This window comes from Cyprinodon tularosa, unplaced genomic scaffold (assembly GCF_016077235.1).
Source record: "Cyprinodon tularosa strain WSP-4 unplaced genomic scaffold, ASM1607723v1 ctg81, whole genome shotgun sequence".
Classification (NCBI taxonomy): Eukaryota; Metazoa; Chordata; class Actinopteri; order Cyprinodontiformes; family Cyprinodontidae; genus Cyprinodon; species Cyprinodon tularosa.
The window spans coordinates 442,960-466,368 of record NW_024039574.1 but is presented as its reverse complement, the minus strand read 5'-3'; the positions used below and the strand labels follow the sequence as shown (position 1 = coordinate 466,368).

General features: G+C 36.5%; 2 protein-coding genes and 1 long non-coding RNA gene across 9 annotated transcripts; 1 reads left to right on the top strand and 2 right to left on the bottom strand.

The window, feature by feature from the left end:
• Window positions 1-483: 483 nt before the first annotated feature.
• zfyve27 (zinc finger, FYVE domain containing 27) lies at window positions 484-13,180 on the bottom strand. Of its 7 annotated transcripts, none has more exons than XM_038271829.1 (15): window positions 12,884-13,180; window positions 12,646-12,743; window positions 10,290-10,518; window positions 10,113-10,183; window positions 9,831-10,041; window positions 7,840-7,935; window positions 6,529-6,641; window positions 6,321-6,439; window positions 6,121-6,192; window positions 4,711-4,731; window positions 4,536-4,556; window positions 2,654-2,795; window positions 2,499-2,545; window positions 2,315-2,396; window positions 484-1,931 (listed from the first exon to the last, which is right to left on the bottom strand). In XM_038271829.1, exons 2-15 carry the CDS (start codon window positions 12,719-12,721, stop codon window positions 1,861-1,863), a joined length of 1,371 nt encoding a protein of 456 aa, XP_038127757.1. In that variant the 5' UTR covers window positions 12,722-12,743; window positions 12,884-13,180; the 3' UTR covers window positions 484-1,860. The 7 variants fall into 7 exon arrangements, with proteins under 7 accessions (XP_038127757.1, XP_038127759.1, XP_038127758.1 ...); XM_038271831.1 differs by having other exon boundaries at window positions 9,831-10,017; XM_038271830.1 differs by lacking the exon at window positions 4,536-4,556.
• Window positions 12,730-17,245, top strand: LOC119774372. Its single transcript, XR_005279528.1, has 2 exons — window positions 12,730-12,998; window positions 16,604-17,245. It is a non-coding gene; the product is annotated as an uncharacterized LOC119774372 (long non-coding RNA).
• si:ch211-284e13.5 (uncharacterized protein LOC793850 homolog) lies at window positions 16,263-23,389 on the bottom strand. Its single transcript, XM_038271838.1, has 3 exons — window positions 22,828-23,389; window positions 20,995-21,261; window positions 16,263-17,169 (listed from the first exon to the last, which is right to left on the bottom strand). The coding sequence occupies exons 1-3, from the start codon at window positions 23,285-23,287 to the stop codon at window positions 16,595-16,597; spliced, it is 1,302 nt and encodes a 433-aa protein (XP_038127766.1). The 5' UTR covers window positions 23,288-23,389; the 3' UTR covers window positions 16,263-16,594.
• Between the last annotated feature and the right edge of the window lie 20 nt (window positions 23,390-23,409).

Here is a 23,409-nt window from a genome sequence, read left to right as displayed (position 1 = left end):
TTTTAATAGTTTGGTTGTACTATAGTCTTGTTATATGTGAAGTGTAATTTTTCCCCCAAATCTTGAGATTTTAAAGGTCACTAAAATCTGCTGTTTTCCACTTGTGGTCTCCTCCCAAGGGGGTATGGACCAACATTCTTCTAAGGATCCCAGATCCCAAATCTGCACAACTTCAGCTGACTGGAGGTCTTTAATTCCTCTGTATTAAAGGGAGCTCTTTTCACCAACATTTCATATTAATTCTATTTAGATCTAAATTACTGTTAAGTAAAACGGAACAAACCACAAAATTTAGGTCACCTAGTATTAAAAAATAAATTGATCACAAATCTATGCTGCAAAGGAAAAAATACAAAATTCTTAAAGTTAATTATTGGGCTTAAAACTGGCAGAGATGTAATTTTTTTTAACATTCAGTATTTAACTGTGGTAAGAACTTTTATTAATGCTCAAATAAAAAAAAAAAAACCTAATGGTCTTTTCTTAAATTTTACTCAAATTTCCAGAATTTATTACAATAACATAATAAATGAACCTTTAAAATATGGCCCTAAATATATACACATATATATAAAAAAAAAAAAAAAAAAAAACATAAAATAACCATTTTCTGAAATAAAAATCTGCACCTTCAGGTGTTTTAAATTAAATATATTAGATGTAGAACAAATATAACATATTACAGTAACAGTATATATATATATATAATTACCATAAAAGCAAAGCAAAAAATTACAATCATCTTTGTCTGATTAAAAATCAACTCTTCACCCAACACGTTTCCAGTGCCTCAAATCAGTTCTTCAAGTCAAGTCCTGCTTGCCAGAAAGAGTGAGGCTGAGGTGAAGGTTTTAGGTGGCGTTTTGCAAGTTCATTAATTTTCTTCCAGTTTAGTTCTTCCAATATCCATCCAGTTTGAGGAAAAGCTTAAAAAGTCTGGAGATTTCTAGGCTTCCACGACATCTTGATAACTTATCCACATGGGGAAACATTAAAACCAGAAGAAGGAAAAAAAGTAGAGAATCTTATTTTGAAAAAGTCTCTGATCCGCTTAAGGTTGTGCTTTTTAACTTCAAATTAAGCTGGTTCCACATGATTTTCTTCTGTGACTTTTGAACCCCCGCAGATGGTGCTGATCCAGCCAGACAGCAGGCCAACCTATGGTCACAGGAGGTACTCCAGCAATAGGACAAATTGTAAAACACAAATGGGCATTTTGTCAAAATAATTACAAACAAATGATCTCAGGCAGTTCAGATTACTTCCCCCCCACCCCCAGAAAAAAAAAAAAATCAAGATATGTTAAAAAGCAACTGTGCAATCTTCACATTAGCTGGCCAGAGCTTAATGCAGAATTAGGCCCCTCACTTGACCACAGACTCACTTGTCCCCTTACTAAAGTAATCTAAAGCATCTCAAGTCTACAGAGGATCCTTTGTTTACTGAGAATTCCTCTCAGTATGACATATCTGCTCCACAGGACATAAAGCAGGTAAAAACCAAAACCCACGCAACTATTTTGTTCAGTCCTTGGCCTTAACTCGACATTTATACTTCTCTCAGCTAAGAGGAATGGATAAATGTAGGTTCTTTGATTGTGAAGCCATAATAATCTCTATCAAGTCTTGCAGACTCATGAGCATCACTGACAGATTTAGCAGAAAACATCTAAACACACGGTAGAAGCAATCCCACAAGCCACACGAGAGGTTTACAGAGGGATGCAGCTGGTAAAGGCAGGAGGGTCCTGGAGTTTAACATGAGATATCTGGTTAATGTGTGTAAGCCTTTACTACAGATCTGAGGCATGTAGCTTTGCGTTTCGGTGAAAGACCCTGGAGACAGGTTCAGTATGGGCTCTCATTGTAACTTGAGAAGAGAGGAATTACAGGCAGCACAAACAATCACGGTCTCTCTCTGCGCCTCTGGAGCTGGGGAGGAGACAGGAAGCAGAAGATAAGAGGCAGGAGGAAAATAAATACATTTCAAAAAGGCAACAGGAATATACTCTCATACAGAAGTCTCTGAGAGCTTCTGTCCTGCAACATTCTACATAGATCCCTGTTTCAACCTAAATGAAATGACTCCCTCATTACCAAACCTCTGCAGAATTTAAAGACTTTCTGAGGAGGCAAATCAGCCATTTGATTTAGTTGTTCTGAAACAGGGATGCTTATAAAAGTTGTGAGATAGTAGTTCTCAATATGGCTGCTTAAAGAAAGTTTCAGCAATTTCTAAAAACAAAGATTTTATGTCTTAAAATATAATCATGATTATTGTTAACATGGCTGCATCTGTTATCTTTTATTCTCACCTGTTGCCCCCATGCAGGATCTCAACACCTTAAAGGAACAGCATCGGGAGCAGAAGCTGTTACCACAATTACTGCAGTTTCTCTGCAACATTAGGACACCTCAGTTCAAATCCAGTCAGTGAAATGATTAAACTAGAACTAATAATAAAAAAGCTAAACAAGGACAGGAAGCTTTAAGTCTCACCCTCTTCTTCAGCACCGAGAAGACAGCATTGCAGCTGGAACAGTTGCCTACAGAGAAAGAAGATCAAAGCGGGTATTAATAAACACTAAGGCTCATCTGCCCCATCACTGAAGCTGAAAATAGGGAAAACAAAAACAAAAAGGGAACTCACTGACCTGTGCTGGTGGTAGGATAGCGCTTCCGCAATCTCTCCGTCAGTTTGGACACCTTGCTGCGTATTGGTTCATTTCGACTCAAGAAGCCGTTCTCAGAAACGGTGTCATATTCAGGAGCTCCAAGAGGCCCGTCGTCATCCTCCTGAAGAAAGAAACAGCACAGATGAATTATTAAGGGTTGGGAGTTAATGTTTGATCATAAAATCCAACAATGTATATGGAGTTTATATTCAAATACATATGACCCACTTTTTGATTAAATTTAGACCTAACCCTTCAACAATCCTTAATTTCATGTATGAGAAATTGAGCAACTACAGCAACATTTGCAAGACCTCTAAGCTGAGAATTAATACATGCATCAAGTGTTTTATTTTCATGCATTAAGTGATTATATTGCAAATCGATTAATCTGTCGATTATTTTTTCGATTAATCAATTAATAACCAGATAAACAATGATTCCTTAAAGAAGACATTTTACGAAATTAAATCAGGTGAAAATAAAGGAGATTAACCCGATTGTTTCAGGCCTACATGAGACAATAAAAAAATGTATAATAAAATAAATTGTTTATGTAATTAAACTGTATATAGAAATCTTTTTGTTCTAGCTTTTAACTGTATATGCATACCCTGAGGTTATTTAGTCACAAAATAACATTCCTGAGATGGCAGGAGGTGAATGACAATTGAACTAATGAACAAGAAGATGGATTTATTGATTACCTTTAAAACTATGCTTTCATTTATTATTAAGTATGAATTTCTTAAAAGTATTTTGTGATCCAGCATGTCCTAGAATACAGCTGTCTTGTTAAAAGATAATAATGTTTCAGACATAGCCTTATAATAGCTTTTGATTTTTAAACACACAAATGCATCGAGAGAACCTCCACATTCATGTCGTCCAAAACAAGAAAATTATTAAAAATGAATATTTGACATTAAAAATAATAAGTCAATATTTACAATATAAACAAAAAAGCCTGCAGATTTAACCATTTTCTGTGAATCACTTTACTCATATCTAACTGTTAATAAATTAAATTCCCGATATCTAATAATCTCTAAACATCTGTGCAGCATGGAGTTGAACAGCATGGAATCCCAAAAGGTATTCCAGTCCAGCGGATTAAGAGTCCTCAGAATAGATATCATTCCTTAAGTTTTATGTCTGATTAAGGACCAGTGATGTGAGTGGCTGCTGCATAATGTAAATGCTGCTGTTCTGGAGCCCAGATGCTGCTTGTTTATTGGTGTGTTAGGGGTCATTGTCATCTTGAAATGTACAGTTCGAAGGGATTTCCTATTTTTTATAGCCGTTTATGACGTCCTCCAGTATCCTACTGCATCCAATTAATATTAGTTTAGGAAAAATATTTCTACCAGAATCTTTGATTAAGCTGGTTAGTCATACTGGGCTGCATTTTCATGTGAAGTTTAAAAAATAAAAGCGTATCAAGGATGCATGGAATATCAGTATTCATTTCTGTATTGGCAGATGTTAAAACCAATTAGAATAAGAAGAATAATTTAACAGTAAGGCAATATCAGCAAAGTCATTTTATCATGTTGAAAGTATAGCAAAAATTAGAATAAGCAAAATATTAGCTCTTATAATAATATCAATGGTGAGATATTTTTATCAGCCCAAATCTACATATCAGTGCATCTCTGAAATGTATTATGATGCATGGACTCATGCATGTGCATGTCAAACGTTAAAGAGCAGGCATTTAGGCAGCACACTTCACAACATGCTTTCAGTTACAAAAGCACAACAGCACTTCAAATCCTTAATGAGGACATTCTAGTTAAATGGAAGGGGGAGAAAATTTGATTTCACTAATGTGGTTCATGCATGGATGGATTTCACTTACCAATGACAGCAAAGGGGTTTCCTTGTTAGGAATCAGAACAACACATGAGAGCATCTTTACATATAATAAATAACACTTATAACCACGGTTTGAGAGCAGATCCAACAACTACACCACATGGTTGCCACATGTGATGGTTGGAAGTGGAGTACTTTGGAAAGCAGGTAAAACTCACCTGCAAAGCAACTGAATTTTCCTGAGTTCAGAGCACAGCATGAGGGAAAAAAGGAAGTGTCATCAGAGGGGTTTAATGTTGTAATTTCAAAAAGTGAAACCAGTTTTTTTCAAATTGTGTGTGAAAAACTAAAGAAAATGCTCCAAACATTACATTTAGAATCCTGTCATAAGTCATGACAAACACAAATATTTGTTACCATACACAAATTAATCCAAGTATTTAGATCTACCCGTTATCCCTTCGATCTTCTCTGACCAGAGTTACGTAGATCAAAACTTAAAGCAAGCTAAAAATCACCACCAGCCACTAAAAGTATTTGATACACAACATCTAAGTAGAAAAATGTATCAAATGTGACGCCTTTGTCTTCGTGTAAATTAATTACAGAAACATGGATTAGGGTTGACAACCACTTTATTATGAATAGCTGCAGGACTGTTTAACATTAAAAAAAACTGCTAGTTTTAGGATGGCGATAACCAGATATACCGTAACCATGTGCAACAATAAGTAGACACCAAGCAAATGCTTCAGCTCAAAAATATACAGCCTGCCGCATATCATCATCAGACCTGATCAAACCAAAATACTGACTTCAGAAATGCTTTCATTTTTTTTATTTTTTTTATAGAGAGGTGAATAATCCAGGTCCGGAAAGTAAAAAAAACCTTAACACAGATTAGTACTGATGTTTTCATTTTAGCTCCACAAAAAAGACTGAGGGCAAATCATCTGCATAATTTAGCAGGGTGAAGGGAAACTAGGCAGGGTTTTAACTTTCTGGACCTGGATTACCCACCTCTGTATATTTACTGTAATTTTATGAAAATCTGTTTCAACTGCATATCTTATTGTGTTATGCAAATCCATGGAAGCAAGATTAAAAGGGTTTAAACATATACTAGGAAGCTATTAAATGTTGTTAACTGTGCACCAATATAAAAATATGACTAGCCCCTCAAGGTATTTTTATTCTTTACTGGCAGTATTAGAACATTGGATATTGACCAACCCTAAGACCGACAGAGCTAGGCAATCAAATAGTTAAATCGTACACATAAAAACAGTGAAAATTCTCATTTACATACTACTTTTACAACATTTTACAGTGGAAAAAAATGCTCCCATATTTTGATGCAAAGCTTGTCAACATTGAGACTCCTTGAAGGGCTAGCTGGTGATAGGTTGAGGACTTAATGCAAAGATTCTGCAGCTTTATCCATTTTACTATCTTATCTAGCTCTAGCAGATTGCATGCCATATATGTTGGGTTCAGTCTCAGGTGATTATTAGAAAACTGGATTTTTCAGGTAAACTCATTCCTCAGGTCACTACAGACTGCAGGATTACAGACTCACCAGAAAAGAAAAGTGGATCTTAAATATTTAGTGCTCGCTTAATATTTACCTCAATAGCATCCTTAAATTCATCATCTGGCTCAGCCTCTTCAGCTTCCTCTATGCTGCCAGGAGAGAGGTCCTGTTGTGAAACACACACACACAGATTCATCAGTACATCGGATGAACAGAATAAGAAGCTTACAGTTGTAGCTGGTTCAACTGTAAACCACAACATCTTTTTCAGAGCACAATGTTCTGTAATCTCACCTCCAGGCTGGTGGGTGTGGGGGTCTGGTCCGCTGTATTGCCCTGTTCCTGCTCCTCACTCATCCCCTCTGAGGTCTGTGTCTGGCCAAGAGGAAGCAGGTTCCTCACATCCAATAAAACTAAAAACAAGGGATAAAGACAGCAACTTAAAAAAACCAACCTCCAAACCATCCAAGTGACATTGTTCAACTTTTGGGAATGAGCCAACCTCTGTGGAAGTCTTTGTTCCACAGGAAGGCAACACTGTTGAGCCCTGCAAGCACCCAGCCCAAAGGAGCAACATAGAGCAGACACACCACTATTAGCAATGCGCCGTAAAACCTGGAGGGCAGAAACAAAGAAAGTGAGAATCAAATGTTTCTACACAGAACCTGGTCCATATTAACCACATTTTAATTTATTACAGGGATGGATGGATGGATGGATGGATGGATGGATGGACGGACGGACGGACGGACGGACGGACGGACGGATTTAGACCAAAGGACAAATAAAAAAGCCTGGAATTAATACCATTTTTGTAACAAATAGAAAAACTTTTCCATCTCATATAGGAATTCTAAACATTAAATTCCCCAATAGGAGCAGGATGTAGTTAAATAAGTTATACTCTAACAAGTGTATTACATATAATTTTCCAATACTAACAGTTTCAAGTAGAGATTAACTGATACAGGTTTTATGGAAGATGAACGATACCAATTATTTTGAGATCTGTCTAACTGATCCCTGATATTATTTTCTGATGATATTTTTGGGCTGATTCTTTAGTCCAAAAAATTTTTTTCTTCTTCCATTTACATAAATAATAAAAATGACAATGATTTAGGGCTCAGCAATTAATTGCATTTGCAATAAAATTGCAAGTTTATAAAACACAATTTTCAAATTGCAGAGGCACTAAATTTTGGTCATAATATATTTAACACTACATTTTTCACTGCAGCCCTTTAGGTAGCGGTAATTATTTTTAAATGGGTTGCCGGCAAACTGAAAAGTTGAGAGAGCTGCAGTCAGCATGCAGGTTCATGTATGCAAATACATGCAAACACTTTTTCACACAGAAGTTACTGTTAACTCCTGCAAAAATTGACTCTAAAAAGCAAGCTGTCAAGGTCATGAAAAAGGTGTGTGGCTCATGCAAAGGAAAACAAAAATACAATTATAATTGCAGTATTGGTTGAAAATAATTGCAATTTAGAATTTTGGGAAAATTGTTCAGCCAACGACTACAAATGTTACACAAGTCTCAGTTTAAACAAACAAAAACCTTCACTAATGGAGGTAGCAGAGATGCATGTCGTTAAAGTGATCTCAAGGCATGGCTGCTGAATGCACAAATGAACATATCGTATTGGCCAAATCAAATAAAAGAAAAACAACGCCGATATCGGCCAAAAATAAAGTCGATTGTTCGGTCTATTTCTAGTTCCAAAGGTGAGGCTATTGAACAACAGTGAGTGAACTTCATGCAGTGGAAAAGGATTTGTGTGTTTGGGTGTGTGAGTGACACACAGACCTTGATGATGTGGCGTGATCATCCCAGTATAAGACCTTATAAATAGCTTCCGCTGACCGACAAGCAGAGGACAACATCTCATCCAAGTGCTTCAGCCTAGTTGGTACAAGAAACATAAAATGAACACAAATGAAAAAAATAGGAAGAAACTTCAACACAGTTATAACTAAAATGCATTAACATTTATATTGTGGCTAACTTCTGCATCGTCATTGTGTGGAAAGTCTTACAAGGCACACTTCAGTTGAAAACTGTGGTTATTGTGTAAACAGCCAAATATTTTTTTTTTGGTTTAAAACTGCCCATCAAAACATCACAAACACTTGACCAACTTTCAATCCCCCGCTCTCAAAAAAACCCTTACGACCCTTACACTTCAAGAAACAAAATATTAAAACTATGTCAAATCTCCATATAAAACAAGAACTCATGTTCATGCCTCAAATCGGCCTCTTTCATACAGTCAGCCAAAACTAATCTGTCGTACCAAAAAACAAAACATAGCAAAAGTGAAGATAAATTTATGGACTCAGGCAGGAGTATCCCAACATTGCGCTGCAAGCTGGACTGTCCCGAGATCTGAGTTTTCAGGCTCACAACAAGTCCATCTTGAAAGACTCCCACTAATACGTGCATCTCCAAAGAACCAGCGAGTCAAACCAATGAAATGCCAGCAATGTTTTTTAGGCAGTACATGCAAGAATGACGACAGTCAGAAGGGCCTTGCTGAGGTATTACAAACATAGCTGCGCTGGAGGACTCACCTGTCGATACTGCAATTGACTCAGTTTGAGCTAAAATAGCATCAATTTTTCGTTTAAAAAAACCCCAAAGAGAAGCACTTCGTGCATTGGTAAATGATAAAGATGTCTGAGCTTTTCTTTCGACAGGATTTGGTAAAAGTTTGATTTGTCACCTTGCGAAACATCATGATTCACTGCTACGAATGGCTGAAAGCGTATTATGGAAGGCGGGTACTAGCTGGCACGTCACCCAATCAGCTGGAAGTATTGTACTACACCTCCTTCCTTTTCACGGACAGACTGAATGGCAGCTATCCCAGATTGACAACATAGAACTCAACTCAGTTCTACACATATCAATCTGACTACTGCTGTAGGAGTGTCCTGGTCTAATGATCCGTCAGAGATTTCAGAATATTGATAACCAAATCCCTCAATAATTGGAATCCTCAAAGCCAACAAATTGCATTAAAGGTGGTCTACATTACATTTGATGACTAGCTTTTCCTAAAAAAGCTCAATTATATATATACACCCCTTTATCAAGAAATCCCAGTTAAATGGAAACTGTAGCGGCTACTGCAACCCTCTGTGAGTTTTGTTATGCCTCCTGGTCGAGGGGAGCGGTTCAGAAAGTCACTGAAACTACAGCCATTAAATTTGATAATGTTTAGCGCAAACCAATGTTTACGACAGAAAAACAAGTTTCAATTAGTGTCACCTGTACAAGTAACAGGAACTGAAATTCACTATAGGTTGGATAAGTCAGATCAAAACAGGGCGAATAAGCTAGTTTTAGTTTCTCAATTTAGCAAACTTCCTCTGTAGGAGAAATTCATCAGTTTAGACTACAGTTGGATTTTGGGTCAGTTATAGGGCAGGGCAGGATACCAGTGCTTTCATGCAGAAATTCCAACTGGAACAACATGCCTCAGCATGTTGAATAGTGGTGAGATTAAATTGTTTTGATTTCTGAGGATATACAGCATTTACTTTACTGACTATAATACTGTATTGGACTGGCACTCTATTTTGGATCAAAAAACAAAAATTGACTGAGAAATCCCATTGGGTCTGACCATACATTTTTGGTCTGATTCTAATTTAGGAGGTGAAAATCAAAACTTAGGTTTTTACATTTAGAGTGAAGACACAGACTGGCTTTCATTAAACATTCATTAATACAAGTATTTATGGGCTGAATACATCATACAATGATTGCCTGCAACCTTGCAGGTTGTGTCTTACAGGTCTTTGATTTCCAGCATGGCCTCCTGTTTGGTGAGGTTCACCGTCTGCAGGTCTCTACGATGCACAGCGTGAAAACGCCTCTTCTGAAGCTCAGCTTCGGACACTCTGCTCCCACACCTGTCCTGCAGGTAACCCAGGGCAGCAGGTGCTGAAACTGCCACTGCAATCACTATGAACCAACCAGCTGATACCAAAGCAGAAAAAAAAAAAAAAAAAACTGTTATTAATTATTAAAATCCACAAAAAGACAGTAGGGTTAACATTAACGCCTCAACGTACCTTTAGTAACTGTGCAAAAGAAGACATTGAGGAATATCCACACAAGAAAAGAGCACACCGGCATTTTCCATCTGTGCAATGAAAAAAAACGTACATAATTAACATTTTTAGGAAAAGACATCGTTTTTGTTGATGGGTAATGTATAAATATATAAAGATACAAGGCTGCAAAAATACCCGAGAAGATACCGGATCAGCTCCACTGCATCTACCACTGGTTCTAGAAACATAGCCATTCTCTTGTAGGAAACCACCATGTTTAGGAGGTCAAAGTTTGGAGGGCAGCGTGGACTCCCTAACTCAGAGGCATCCGGAGACCCAGGATTCTCTTTAGAGAACGACTGCACTAGCTCCCCCCGTTCCCCCGAACCCTGGGAGGTTTCTCCAGTGCTGTGCATCACGATCTCTAGTTAGAGGGTAGGGAAAAAAAGACAAGCAGGCACAACGCAATCAATGAAACAAGAAACCTGTACTGCAAAAGTCAGTCACTCATAAAGAACTGCTTCTATGAGCACTTCTGTTATGGTCTGTGGAAAGCATTTCAAGGGATCAAACAGAAATGTTTTTCGGATAAGGTGGAGCCAATGTTACTCCTAAAACCTGAGTGTAAAATCTATCTAGTGTATCGTGCTATAGAAAAAAATTCTAGATCGGTAAAAAGAGGAAAGATGAACAGCACACGGATATGGTAGCATGTTTATGCAATAATTGAGTAAGATTTTATCAGAATAATGCATTCATTCAAAGTTTATGGAAGGTTTCTGAATGTTATTAAAAACAGAAATAGCAATAATAATGTTGAATATTATACTGATGTAAATAGCGATATATTCACATTTTTACAGACAGACAGACAGACAGACAGACAGACAGACAGATAGATAGATAGATAGATAGATAGATAGATCATTTGTAAATACAGTGAAAATGCAACTAGAGGTAAAATGGAATAACTAAAGTCAGAGGTGGGAAGTAAATAGTTACATTTACTTTCGTGACTATTACCATAAAATTACTTATACCTTAAAATGGTTATGGTTTATGATACTTTCTTATTTTAATCAAGTGATATCCCTGTCAGTGTATTCTTACTCCTACTTATTACATTGTCTGCTTATTCAAACTGTCGTGAATAGTTTGAACTATTCAGACATCAGGTGAAAATACAGTAAATTGTAGATTTTGCAGCACAAAGTTCTTTATCGTTTACTAACATACATGCATCATCTACTGTAAGGTTTGGGTTTATAAGTTCAACTTGAAAAAAAAAAAAGAGTTTTATTCAGTTCAATTTAGCTTATATAGCACCTATTCACAACGGTTATGTTTTTTATATAAATATTTTTTATGTTCCTTTCATTTATTTGTCATTTTAAAATTTGTATCTTATACTTAAAAATAGAATGACCAGAACTAGCATACAGCTGCCTGATTACATGAGTTTAAACATTAACTCAGATATTAAGAGCCAACAGTTAATTGAGGAACCATTTTAACGAGTACTTTCTATCTCTTACTGGAGAAAATACTCGGGTGAAAGCTTTCAACTGTACATAGTAAATAGATATTAAAGCACTGCTACTCTAGCTTGCTTAAGGTTTTTAGGTTCTCTACCCTCCTCTGACTAAAGTCAAGGTGTGTGTGATTTTAGAATGGCCCAGTCAAAGTCCAGTCATAATTCCAACTGGGAATCTGAGGTAAGAATGGAGTTTAAACTCTTAATATCCACCTCATTTTGGGAAATTCTCGCCTATTTTGCATACCCAAATGGAAAAGCAAAAGCCCAAGTTACATGTGTGATCCATTATTTTAAAGTTAACACCTTCTAGTTTCTGAATATATATTTGAAAATTGGGTGAGTAAAAAAAAAACCCAAGCTGCATCAGTTCAAACATGAATAAAAAATAAATAATATTTACATAATTTTGAACATCAGTAATAAAGACATGCCTGCTTGTTGTGGCTGCTTTATCATGTTTATATTTTGACATGCTGCTATATCTGTATTAATTGTGCATTGGTGCTCGCTGTGTCCATAAAATGAACTAGGTGGTTGAATTGTGGAGAATCTAAAAGTTCCAACAATGTCTAACACATTGGTAAACATATTACTGGAGTAATTTTCATGCATTCTGAGTTATTAATTGTAAACACTATAAAAGTTTTGAGAGGTTAAGCTACCTTGGAAGAAGCAGAACAGAAAAAAAAAAGCCAAGCTGTAGAAGAAAATAAAAAATAAAACCACACCAAACAACTTGCAGCTATTTCTGCCACAGAATGTGATTTTACAAAGTGTTCACAAAATGGAACTGAAAAAAAACCCCAGATATAAATAAGAGCACATTTTCTTTATCAAATAATGAAATAAAACACTCAGGGTTTTTTCATACAAATGCACAACCTTTCAATTCTCAGTCCCAATAGTGACAGAAGGAGAACAGTATCAAAGGGATATAAATATTATCGCGATGTAATGGACATGACAGTGGAAATATATGCCGATGTAATTGAAGTTCTGCAGTTTGTATAATACCTGACTGGCAGCGGTCTTGTTTCAAAGTGCGAATACTTCCAACAGAGCCAATCCTTTTGAAATGAGCTCCAACCATTGGTGCTAATAGCTGCTGTGGCCTGATAGAGATGTGGTCAAACAGGAAAGTTTGCTCCAAACACAGAGCACAGTACTGACCGCCATGTCTAACCGTTCATGTAGGAGTACTTCTGTTTAAATACATCTAAAAACAGGATGTTAAAATAGATATAGAACTTACTGTAAGGAGAGAGAGAGCAACAGCAGCAGCAGTGGAGCTGGGAGAGGAGCTCAGGCGAAACTAACGACACCCACCGACATGACTGGACCGGAGGAAGGAAGAGCCTCCAGCTCCGGTAACATGATGTAGACAGTCTGGCCAAAGAGTTGGGCTCATTCACACTATTACAAGGCGGAAGGACGACAAGAAGGATTTGCTTGTCTTGTTTATAAAACGGCTAACTTGTTAGCTTTCTGTTGTTCAGAGAATGGTCGCTTCCTTTTCTAATCCAGGACGCATAGTTGATAGCAGAGAACGGCCTATGGAGGACCTCCATAGCGGCCCGATCAGACCAGAACAATCGATACTGACACGATTTGTTTTAGATTGTAAATAACTTATTTATTCATTTATTATTATTTTATTATTATTTTTAAATATTTTTTTATTTAAAAAAAAAATAACAATTTAATTGTAGTAAAAAAGGATTGTAAATGATACAACCATCATCACCAAAAATATTTAAAACAAATATTTGTCTTTACTTTCGGATTTTTATTTTTATTTTATGTTTTTTATATTTTTTTCTTATTTTATTTTTTTATATTTCTTTTTATTTTATTTTTATTAAATTTATTTGTATTATTTTTAAAGAAGAAAAAAGATTGTAAATGACACAACCATCATCACCAAAAATATTTAAAAGAAATGTTTTTCTTTACTTTCAGATTTTTTTTTCCTATTTTATTTTTTTATATTTCTTTTTTATTATTTAATTTATTATTATAATTTTTTTAAAGAATAAAAAAAGATCGTAAATGGCACAACCATCATCACCAAAAATATTTGAAACAAATGTTTTTCTTTACTTTCTGATTTTTATTTTTATGTTATGTTTTTTATATTTCTTTTTAGTTTTTTTCAATGTAATTTATTTGTATTTTTTTAAGAACAAAACAGATTGTAAATGTCACAACTATCATCATCAAAAATATTTAAAACAAATGTTTTTCTTTACTTTCTGATCAAAAAGAAATGTGGAATTGATGAGAAATAATAATTAATCCTTCTTAATCACCCAATTCTTTTCCACCCTCCACATATTCCGTAACTGAAGGGACTCTGACATGTTCATATAATTGGTAGTCTGTTGAAATAAAAATGCTTACCTGATAATATATTGGCATAATCTCTAATTATATTGGATTATGTGACATTTGGCAAATTGCAGAGAAACAATAATAAACGTTTGGCAAAATGGTTGCTGAATATTGCATTTAAGCATGGTAAATACATTATCTAAAGGAATGAGGTCAGGGTCACATCAGAGGATTAAGTTTAGCTTGCGTATCTATTCCAAAAACCTCCCTTTTGGTGCATGTTTAAGGGTCACTGTTCTGTGGGAACACCAATTTGTTTTTGGTCTAAACCATCTGGTTGTTGATTTTAGGATCGTGGAGGAAGTCTTCATTTGTTATCTTTCACTTCGACCTTAAGTGCTGCGTGCTACATCCTGCTCTTCTTGTGCAAAATTATGAAATAGCAGAACGTTATACAGATGATGAAAAGGGAAGTTTTCTATTTTAAGACTCCTAGCTGACATTAGAAACTGAGTAGATAATGGTCGATTGCACTGATAGCTGCTTTTCTGCTGGAGTTCATTGAAGCACAATGTTTACACAAGAAAAAAAAAATCAAATTAACAGAGAAAAAGGAAACTGATTAAATTAGCCTCTCAAATGATATAGGACGTAACTGAAATAGATTCATCCTTAGAAGTGCCATGAGGACAGATCCGCTGCTCATAGCGTCTTTGATGCACTTAGTTTTTTCACAGTTGCTGCACTACAAATATTCTTTTCCCACTTTAGAGAGTCATGATAGTTTAAAACAAGTCACACTCAACCCAACTGTGTCCTTATCTTCAGAGCAAACAGATCTTATCAAGTAGTTACGTCAAGAGGCAGGAAGTTCTAGACTTTGCATGAATGTCTCCTTGACGCCGGATGATTTAAAATGTCTTTAGGAGTTGGAGAACAGCCAAATTTTACCAGAGTTACTATTTTGCTGATTATTACCTATCAGACTTTGACTGCACGTTGGTACACTTGCAAATTATGTGGTTCTTACCAACATAAAAAAAAAAACTTACATTTAGACGTCTTAGATCATTTATCTTCTTTTAAGACGTAGTTTTAAGTATTCAACATGCTAAGGTAGCTTCTATTTAAGAATCTTAAATAAAGAAATCCTGACAAGTAAAATATCTTGCTGCATTGACAGATGTTATAATTGCTTTGAGTACGTTTTTTTTTTCTTGATTTTAGACACCCATTTTTTGCAATGTAGGGATTTGATTTAGAAATTGGTGGTTTGGATGGCATAATGCTTGCATGTGCCATCCAGATATGGCATATGTCATCCAAATATACAGTATATAGACTTTTGACTGACAGTATTATACTTTGCCAAATTAACCAGAAACTCTTTCAAGCTTTTATTAGTCCGCATCAGATTTCTGTTTTGTCTGATATTTTTCACTCTTTATGATCCCATTATTACTGCCATTGTGAGTTAGACCTTACAGATCTCCTAGTGCATGCATCAGAAATGTCAGGATCGGGTTTTACCTTTTAAATATCTGTATATGTGTATGCTAATGTCTCTGTTTGAAACCTACCCCAAGTATGTAGCCTCAATTTTTTACATTTTCTATGTCTGTTTATCATTTCTTCATAATTGTTTTTGACATTATACACTTTGCCAGGAGACAATAGTTGAAAACTAGCTTCATAGCCAATACTGTCACATTTACAGAAATGTTTATGTGTACCGTCCCTGAAAAACGAATAAATAAATAAAATAAATAGGATACATAAAGTGTTTACTCATTCTCTGAACAGCAACTTGCACATCTTCTTAAATGTTGTTCCCTTCTTTATTTAGATGAGATTAGTTTGTTTCCAAACCAATTTCTGGAGAATCAAGCAATCCATTGACAATTCTCCCCAACCATCTCCGATGTGATTATGATGCTAAACACATATGGACAAGTCAATATTAAGCAGACAGGAACCTAAAGTGGACAAAAAAATGAATAAATAAATGAAAATATTTTATTTCCATACTTATTACAAAAATGCAAAAACTAAACTGAACACAACATAAACTGTCACCATGAGCTGCAACAATCATTGCTACAGCATATCACCTTTGCAATTATTAATATAGGTAAAATCAATATGTATTCCAACTATTATAAAGGATTTATTACTAAATAATTACAGCTCTAGTTGATCAAAATAGCAATTTGTGAAAGAATTTGAATGAAGAAGGAATTAGCTATAAAGGAAAGAAAGGAAAAAAAATCACATGAGCTTATGAACAAGTGAATTTTAATTAAAATATTTTTATTTCAAAAAAAGAAACTTTTATTTTGAATAATTACAAACTTTTAAAAATGTAACTAGCTAATTGATCGTTGGATATTAGCTTGGCTTTCATAGATTAAAACAAATTTGTTTTATGGGTAAATTCTGCTCAAAATCAATCATGAGCAACTCTGCTGTCTTGAATCCTGTCCAGCAGACATTCCCTGAGCAATATATTTTTAGAAAACCAAACACTTCTGTATTTAAAAGCCTTGTGTTGGTATTTTATAAACTTCAAATGAAGAATATAAATTTGTGTTTTAAAAGCTGTCAGCACTTAAAGAACTTGACTTTCTTTAATCTACTGTAGGTCTTTGCTGTGAGTGCGCTGGTGGAATTTGAGCCCACCACAGTTCCTGAAGGACTTCCCACACTGACCGCAGACGTACGGCTTCTCTCCTGTGTGGATGCGGAAATGCCGAGTCAGCGCTCCTGAGTGACGGAAACACTTGAGGCACACAGAGCAGGTGTAAGGCCTCTCGCCAGTGTGGATGCGCAAATGAGTCTTCAGGTTCTCCAAGCGGTTGAAGTCTCGGCTGCACACGGTGCAGCGGAAGGGGCTCCAGCCTGGGGGGTGAAGCTGCAGCTGGGTCTTTGTGCCTCCTCCCTGGGGAGGCTGACCACGCTGTTGGAGCCTCAGGCTGCACTGACCAAAGTGTCGCCGCAACAAGCTGGGCAGGGGAAAGGTCTGACCACAGAGCTTACACGTGGGGATGGTGGTGCTGCTGCGGCCTGTCTTGATATGGGATTCTTGGACTTGTGGAAGAGCCTGTGATACGGAAGCTGGTTCCAGATGGAAGATGTTTGAAAACTCTGGAGAGATTAATTGAAGATCCGAGTTTGATGTGAGGCTGCTACTTATGTTTGGAGGACGAGCTGTTGAGAAAAAGAATAATTCAGAAGAATAAAACCAAAACAACCCTCAATAAAATAAAAAAATGTATTGCCAGAATCAAATCTTTTTTTTTGTCTTTACCTGAGAGTGCAGTAAATACGTATTTGCCCTGTCACAGTCTGGTTCTATATCACTTTAAATATTTCATGTAATTAAACCAATGTCAATATCAGAGAGAGATGACCTGTGTAAAGAAAAAAAAATCTTTTCTCAAATTATTATTTGAGTTTTATAATATTCTGCAAAAGATGTGCAGTGAAAATGGATCGACTCTGTACAAATTAAATTGTTCATTTTTATCATAATAAAATTTAAACTTTCAATCCTAAACTGGAAAGTCATGAAGCTAAATTCATGATTATTTAAAAATCATCCTCTCAATCCTTTAAATCGTCACAACAATTTAAAATGTTAAGATCTTTTACATTTTCTAATCAATGAAAAGTTTATGGAACACACTATTAAAAAATTTTTTTTTATATTTTTTAGTGTTCAAAGTCTTTCTTGACATTGCTTAATGTAAAAAAAATATATCTCCCAGTTGAGATATAATTAAATTGTATTTTCTCTTTGAAGGGTTATATATTGAGGGTTGTATAGTGGCTCAGTTCGTAGCAATGTTTTCTTGCAGCTAGAAGATTCTGGTTTGATTCCCGGACCGCAGTCTTTCTGCATGTTCTCCCTGTGCATGCGCGGGTTCTCTCTGGGTACTCTGCTTCCACCCAGAGTCTTAAAACATTACTGCTAGGTAGATTGCCATCATTTTCCTTTGGGGCATGTGTGGTTGCATGTCTTTGTGTTGCCCTGCAACAGACAGGCGACCTGTCCAGAATGTACCCCGCATGCCGCAGATAGGCACAGGCCTATCATATTAGCTGAGCCTTGGCTTGTAAGGCAGATTACAATGAGCTCATCGTGCTCAACTGATTTCATGACAGTAATTCTTGTATCTTTTATAATGAAGGAAAACTGGGGGATGTCAACAGTGGAACACATTAGTCCTCTGAGTACACACAGCACTTGGGTGACAATAGGTACCTGCAAATAGGAAACATCTGACACAAAGTTTTTAATTTGCTATGGAAGCACTCACGGGAAGTGATTCCAGTTAGTTTAAAAGCTGAAGCATACCAGTTATAGAGGCTTCTGGACATTGATCTGCATTCATTTTGTATTAATCTGTAAGAGCCTCAGCATTGATATGTGGTTATATTAAAGTGATGCTTTCAGGGCCGGTTCTAGCCCTTTGGTTGCCCTAGGCGAGATTGAGTTTTGCCCCCCCCTCACTTTTGCCGTGCGAAATACCACTACTGTTTTCAGCATCTGTTTAGTGCTTCATTGTGTTGTGTTTACAGTTCCACAAAGAGTGCTGTGTGGTGAATTGTGCCTACAGTTGTGCAAAGTGTGTGTTACAAAATTGCAAATTGAGTGCAAAGCAGTGTTTGTTCTTTTAGTTTTGTGAACTCAGTGAGTGGATTTGCTATAAGTATTAATAGTTTTAGAAATTGTGCTACAAGAATCAAGGTTGTGTTTAAGCATTCAGAAAAAAATGTAACTTAGCATGGAGTGATGCATAGACAAATACCAGAATAGGTTTCGGTACCTTTTCTTTTTTATTATTTTAAATAATTTATTACACACTCAAAGTTAGGACTGTGCAAAAACACTTTTAACCATCTGTAAGGACACTTAGGTAAAGTATAACTAAAAAACTGGATTGAATCAATGAATGAATTTATTTCAGACAATTAACAAATTTAACACACATTAAACAAATATTAAATAAATCAATTTCAGAAGTTACCAAATAACAATAAAAAATAATAAATTTAAGAAATTCTTCAACCAAGGACTACATAAAAAAGTAATTGATAAACATTAAATTAAATTTTCTGTTCCAGTTCAATTAAATCATTTGAACATAAATAGAAATGAGATAAACAAAATTTTCCTCTAAATAAAATATATCAGGTATATTTACCCTGATTTCTGACATTGATTAGTGATTAAAGAAAGGATTAACCCTCTACAAACAAAAGTGCTTTTATGAATACCATTACAAAATTAAAAGTTTGAAGTTCTTGTAGTTCTATCTATCAGTTGTTTCAGGTATTTCTATTCACCTTCAAAATTGATGCAGCATTAAAATTTGACTCGTCTGGACTTCCTAATGGCAAATTCGTTGATGGTATCATCAAATGAGATTTTATTTGAGACCTCTTGGTTGATGCTCATCAGTGCAAGCCCATTTTGATGATTATTTGTACATCCCTTTTGAATACTCAATGCAGATAATCACTACAAAATATTTTATTTATATTAGTATCTTCTACCCATTCTCAAGCTAATAATATAGCACATAATTCTGCTGCATATATACTGAGAAAAAAATGATGTCAACATACAAAAAAAATGTTTGAACTGTTAAAAGAAAAAACTTGTCCTACCATTCATCTAATCTCCAGGTGTTATGCCCAAATGCGCATCTACACAGCACAGCGTTCACAGACCAGTGAGATGCATAAACAAAAAAAACAAAAAAATACAATACAGTTCAGTAAAATACAGTTCTGTTTTATGCCTCATTCTTGTAAGTTTGAAATGTTCCAATGCTCCTGAATGCACCATAGCTTTCTGACGCGCAGCGAATGCATCTAACTGGTCTGTGAACGCTGTGCTGTGTAGATGCGCGTTTGATTTTCCACTTAAGAGAAACCTTTGCAAACTCCAAACTCACGTCGGCTATCACGGTTTAGTGTTGTGTGTAAATAACAAGAGACCACAACAAATAAATCAGCCGTACCATGGTCAAAATCTTTGGATTTAATGTTGTTCAAAAAATCCGTACTTTTGTAAATTAATCTGCCAAATAACCACAACTTTTTTCCCACGAGAGGTATTTTTAAACGTTTTTATATCATTAATATAAGAACCTAAGCTCCATTGAACATATTTTAATCCGTTTACCTCGTCGATATGCAGTTCAACAGAGCGAGGCGCGCTCCCGCGACTGGGGATGCATATTTCGGCAGGCATGCACTTTTGGGCATAACACCTGTTGACTTCCAATCTCCACTCATTGTCCGACTCGCTGTTGTTCGTCCGCTGCCTTCTCTTCATCTGAAACATCTGGGTCGAACATGTGAGGCTCCAGACACAAATATTCTTCCTCCGATACATCAGAATGGTCTCCTGGTAGGAATCGCTCGGTTGAAGTCGAAATTTTGCTTTCAGATTTCTCGTTTTGGCTATCGCATTTAGTGCAGTAGATCGCCATGAACGCTCCCGTTCTGACGTCACGACTTCCGGGTTGGAGGGCGCTTGAAAAGTGATCAGAATCTTTTCCGATTTTCTCTTAAATGTGAAAAAATAAATTAAAAAAAACGGTGGTATATTTATTTGTTCATATTTTGCTATTTATATATACGTAAGGTTAAGTCAAACTGACGGACGCTTCATAACCGGTTTAATTCGCTTTTTTTTCTAATTCTATGATTAATGGGAAGTAAGCCTAAGGGCGACGCTAGAGGGCGCCCCCAACACATTTGTCGCCCTAGGCAATTGCCTATCTCGCCTATAGCAATCGCCGGCCCTGGATGCTTTGTATTCTATGCCTCATATTGTACAGCACTTTGTGCTATATAAATAAACCTCACTTACACACAATCTATTTATATTGTCAAGTAATTCTTATATTGTTTTAAGTGGATATACAGCAGGAATTAAAGGACTGGGGAAGAGTTTGAGTGAATTAAGGGTGTAAAAACTATTGCAGCATCTATCAGCTCATCTGGTTTGCCTCTTACCTTGATTCACCCTTTCATCAAGAACTTGAGCCTTTGGGTCTTGACACCGGGTATCTGTCCCTTCCGACGGCCAATTAATGCTGTCTGAAACTAAACTTTCGTCTTTGACTACGTCCAAACAGATAGGTCTCCTTTCCTCTTCCGCTTCTTCCTGCTTTATGGTAACTTGCTCCAGTGTAGTATTGAGGGAAGTTCTAAGAGGTGCTTCTGACTCTGGAGCTTGTAGGTTTCGACATGGTGTGGTCACACCTTCTATTTTCAACACATCTGTAAATAAAATGAAGCAAGTTGAAAACTGACAAAAATGATGAATAGAATTTAGTTTTCATTTACATTCATTCACAACCAACATTAAATCTCCAGTTTCCCTGCTGATAAAACATAGTTTGATTTAATAAATTCACTTGTTGGGCAACAAAAATACTGAGCCCTCCAATGGTTTCTAAGAAAAGGGAGGTGAAGCTAATTTTAATATATCTGATTGTAATGAGATAACATTTAATGCAACAGAAAAGTGCATAAAGATGCATTATTAGCAAGTTTATGTTTTTTTTCTAATGAACTACTTACAAAGGCCATTTGCTAGATCCAAGAGCTGGTCAGATTTCATGAAGAAATCCCTGCAAATAAAGTAGGCTACACCCTCAAAATACTGCCAGAGGTATTTTAAAATCAGTAGCAATTTAGAAATATTTTATCACTAACAGATGGTCTTCTTAGAAGAACAAAAAATCCCTTTATTGTTCCACAATAGGGAAATTCTGGTGTTGACAGCAGCAAAAAGATCATAGAAAAATTGTCACACAAATGTGGACCTTAGAAAAATTTATAAGAATAATATAACAGTGAAGAGTAAAAAGATAAATAAATAAAATACTGTATTGTAAAGGTTATTCAACAATATAAAACTGGGCACCTGGAGAATAAATAACCAATACAGCTATGGACATCTCTACAGTAATGGACATTTGAAAATAGCATCAAAGATGTGCAAAATGACAGCAGCATGTTATTTGAAATAACACGCGAAATATCAGCTGTGCTGCTGCCATCAACACCTTTGTTTATAAATGTTGGAGATCTGCCTGTTTTTCCAGTGTATTCCTATTTCTCTGACTGGGTCAGGCTGGATGTGCTCTCTTCATCCTGTGTGTTTCCTGGACAGGGCCACCTTTTACAGTTGCTTATTGTGTCTCTGCTTCTGTCTCCTTGAACCCCAGTCAGCCTCTGCAGATGGCTGCTCACAATGAGCCTGTTTCTGCTGGAGGTTTCTTCCTGTTAAAAGGGAGTTTTTCCTCTCCACTGTCGCTACAAGCATGCTTAGTGTGAAGGATTGCATCCAAGTCAATGAGTCGATGCAATCAGCTGGTTTTCCTTAGATAGAAAACTTTGAATCAATTTGACTGTATGATCTGGTGAACTGTAAAGTGCCCTGAGATGACATGTGTTGTGATTTGGCGCTATATAAATACACTGATTTGAATTTAACTGACCAGGGTAGAAACTCTGCAAAATCAGCATGAATGTAACAAATTATTGAGGTTATTAGGAACAGTGATCAAGTCTTATCAAGTCTTACAGCTGCTGGAAGGAAGGGTCTGTGATAAAGCTCTCTGGTGCATTTAGGATGCATTTCTTGGCGTCCTTATTTCACAAATAGTGTACATACAGTAAACTGTGTTAAAACCGATAGTTCAGCAGCCTACAAGAAAAAGCTTAAACATTAGACAAGCAACGTGCTTGATCAAAAGACTATGACTTGTTTCAAACTTTATTATAGGAGTATCTCAGCTGCATTTAATTGGGGACACGTTTTAACATCAGGCATGTTACCTTTATGAGTCTTTTGTCCATCGGTGTCAGGCTGTTTCCTATCGCGATCAGATGGTCTGCTCACATCTCGGTGATCCAGACCAAAGCAGCTATGACCCCCTGCAGGCTGACCTCTGACCTCTGGTGTAACAGTGTTTGGACCGCAGGAAGCAGGGTGGGGCGCTCCGTCTCTTTGTCTGTCGCTACCATCATCTTCCTCCATTGTGACACAGTGCAGCAGCTGCTCTGCTCGCTGCAGCTTCTCCTTCAGAGACTCGTTCTCCCTCCGCAGCTCTTCATGCATACCGAGTGTCGCCTGACCAACAAGCGTCCTCACCTCTCTGACAGCGATCTCCACAGCCGCTTCCAGAGCTCCGTGTATCGCAGCAACCAGCTCCTCCTGGATTGATCGCATGGCGTCAGATCCATGCAGCAAGGGCGCCAGCGCGGGCCCCTGCCCCCCTAACAGCTGTGGCTTCATGCCGTTTATCCACCGCCCTTTGATTTTTGGATAGTTTTCTGATTGATCTCGCTGGACAACAATGTGTGAACGCGTCAGCTGGTTTATTAAATAAAACGTCACTTCCGTGGAAGGTGACAGCT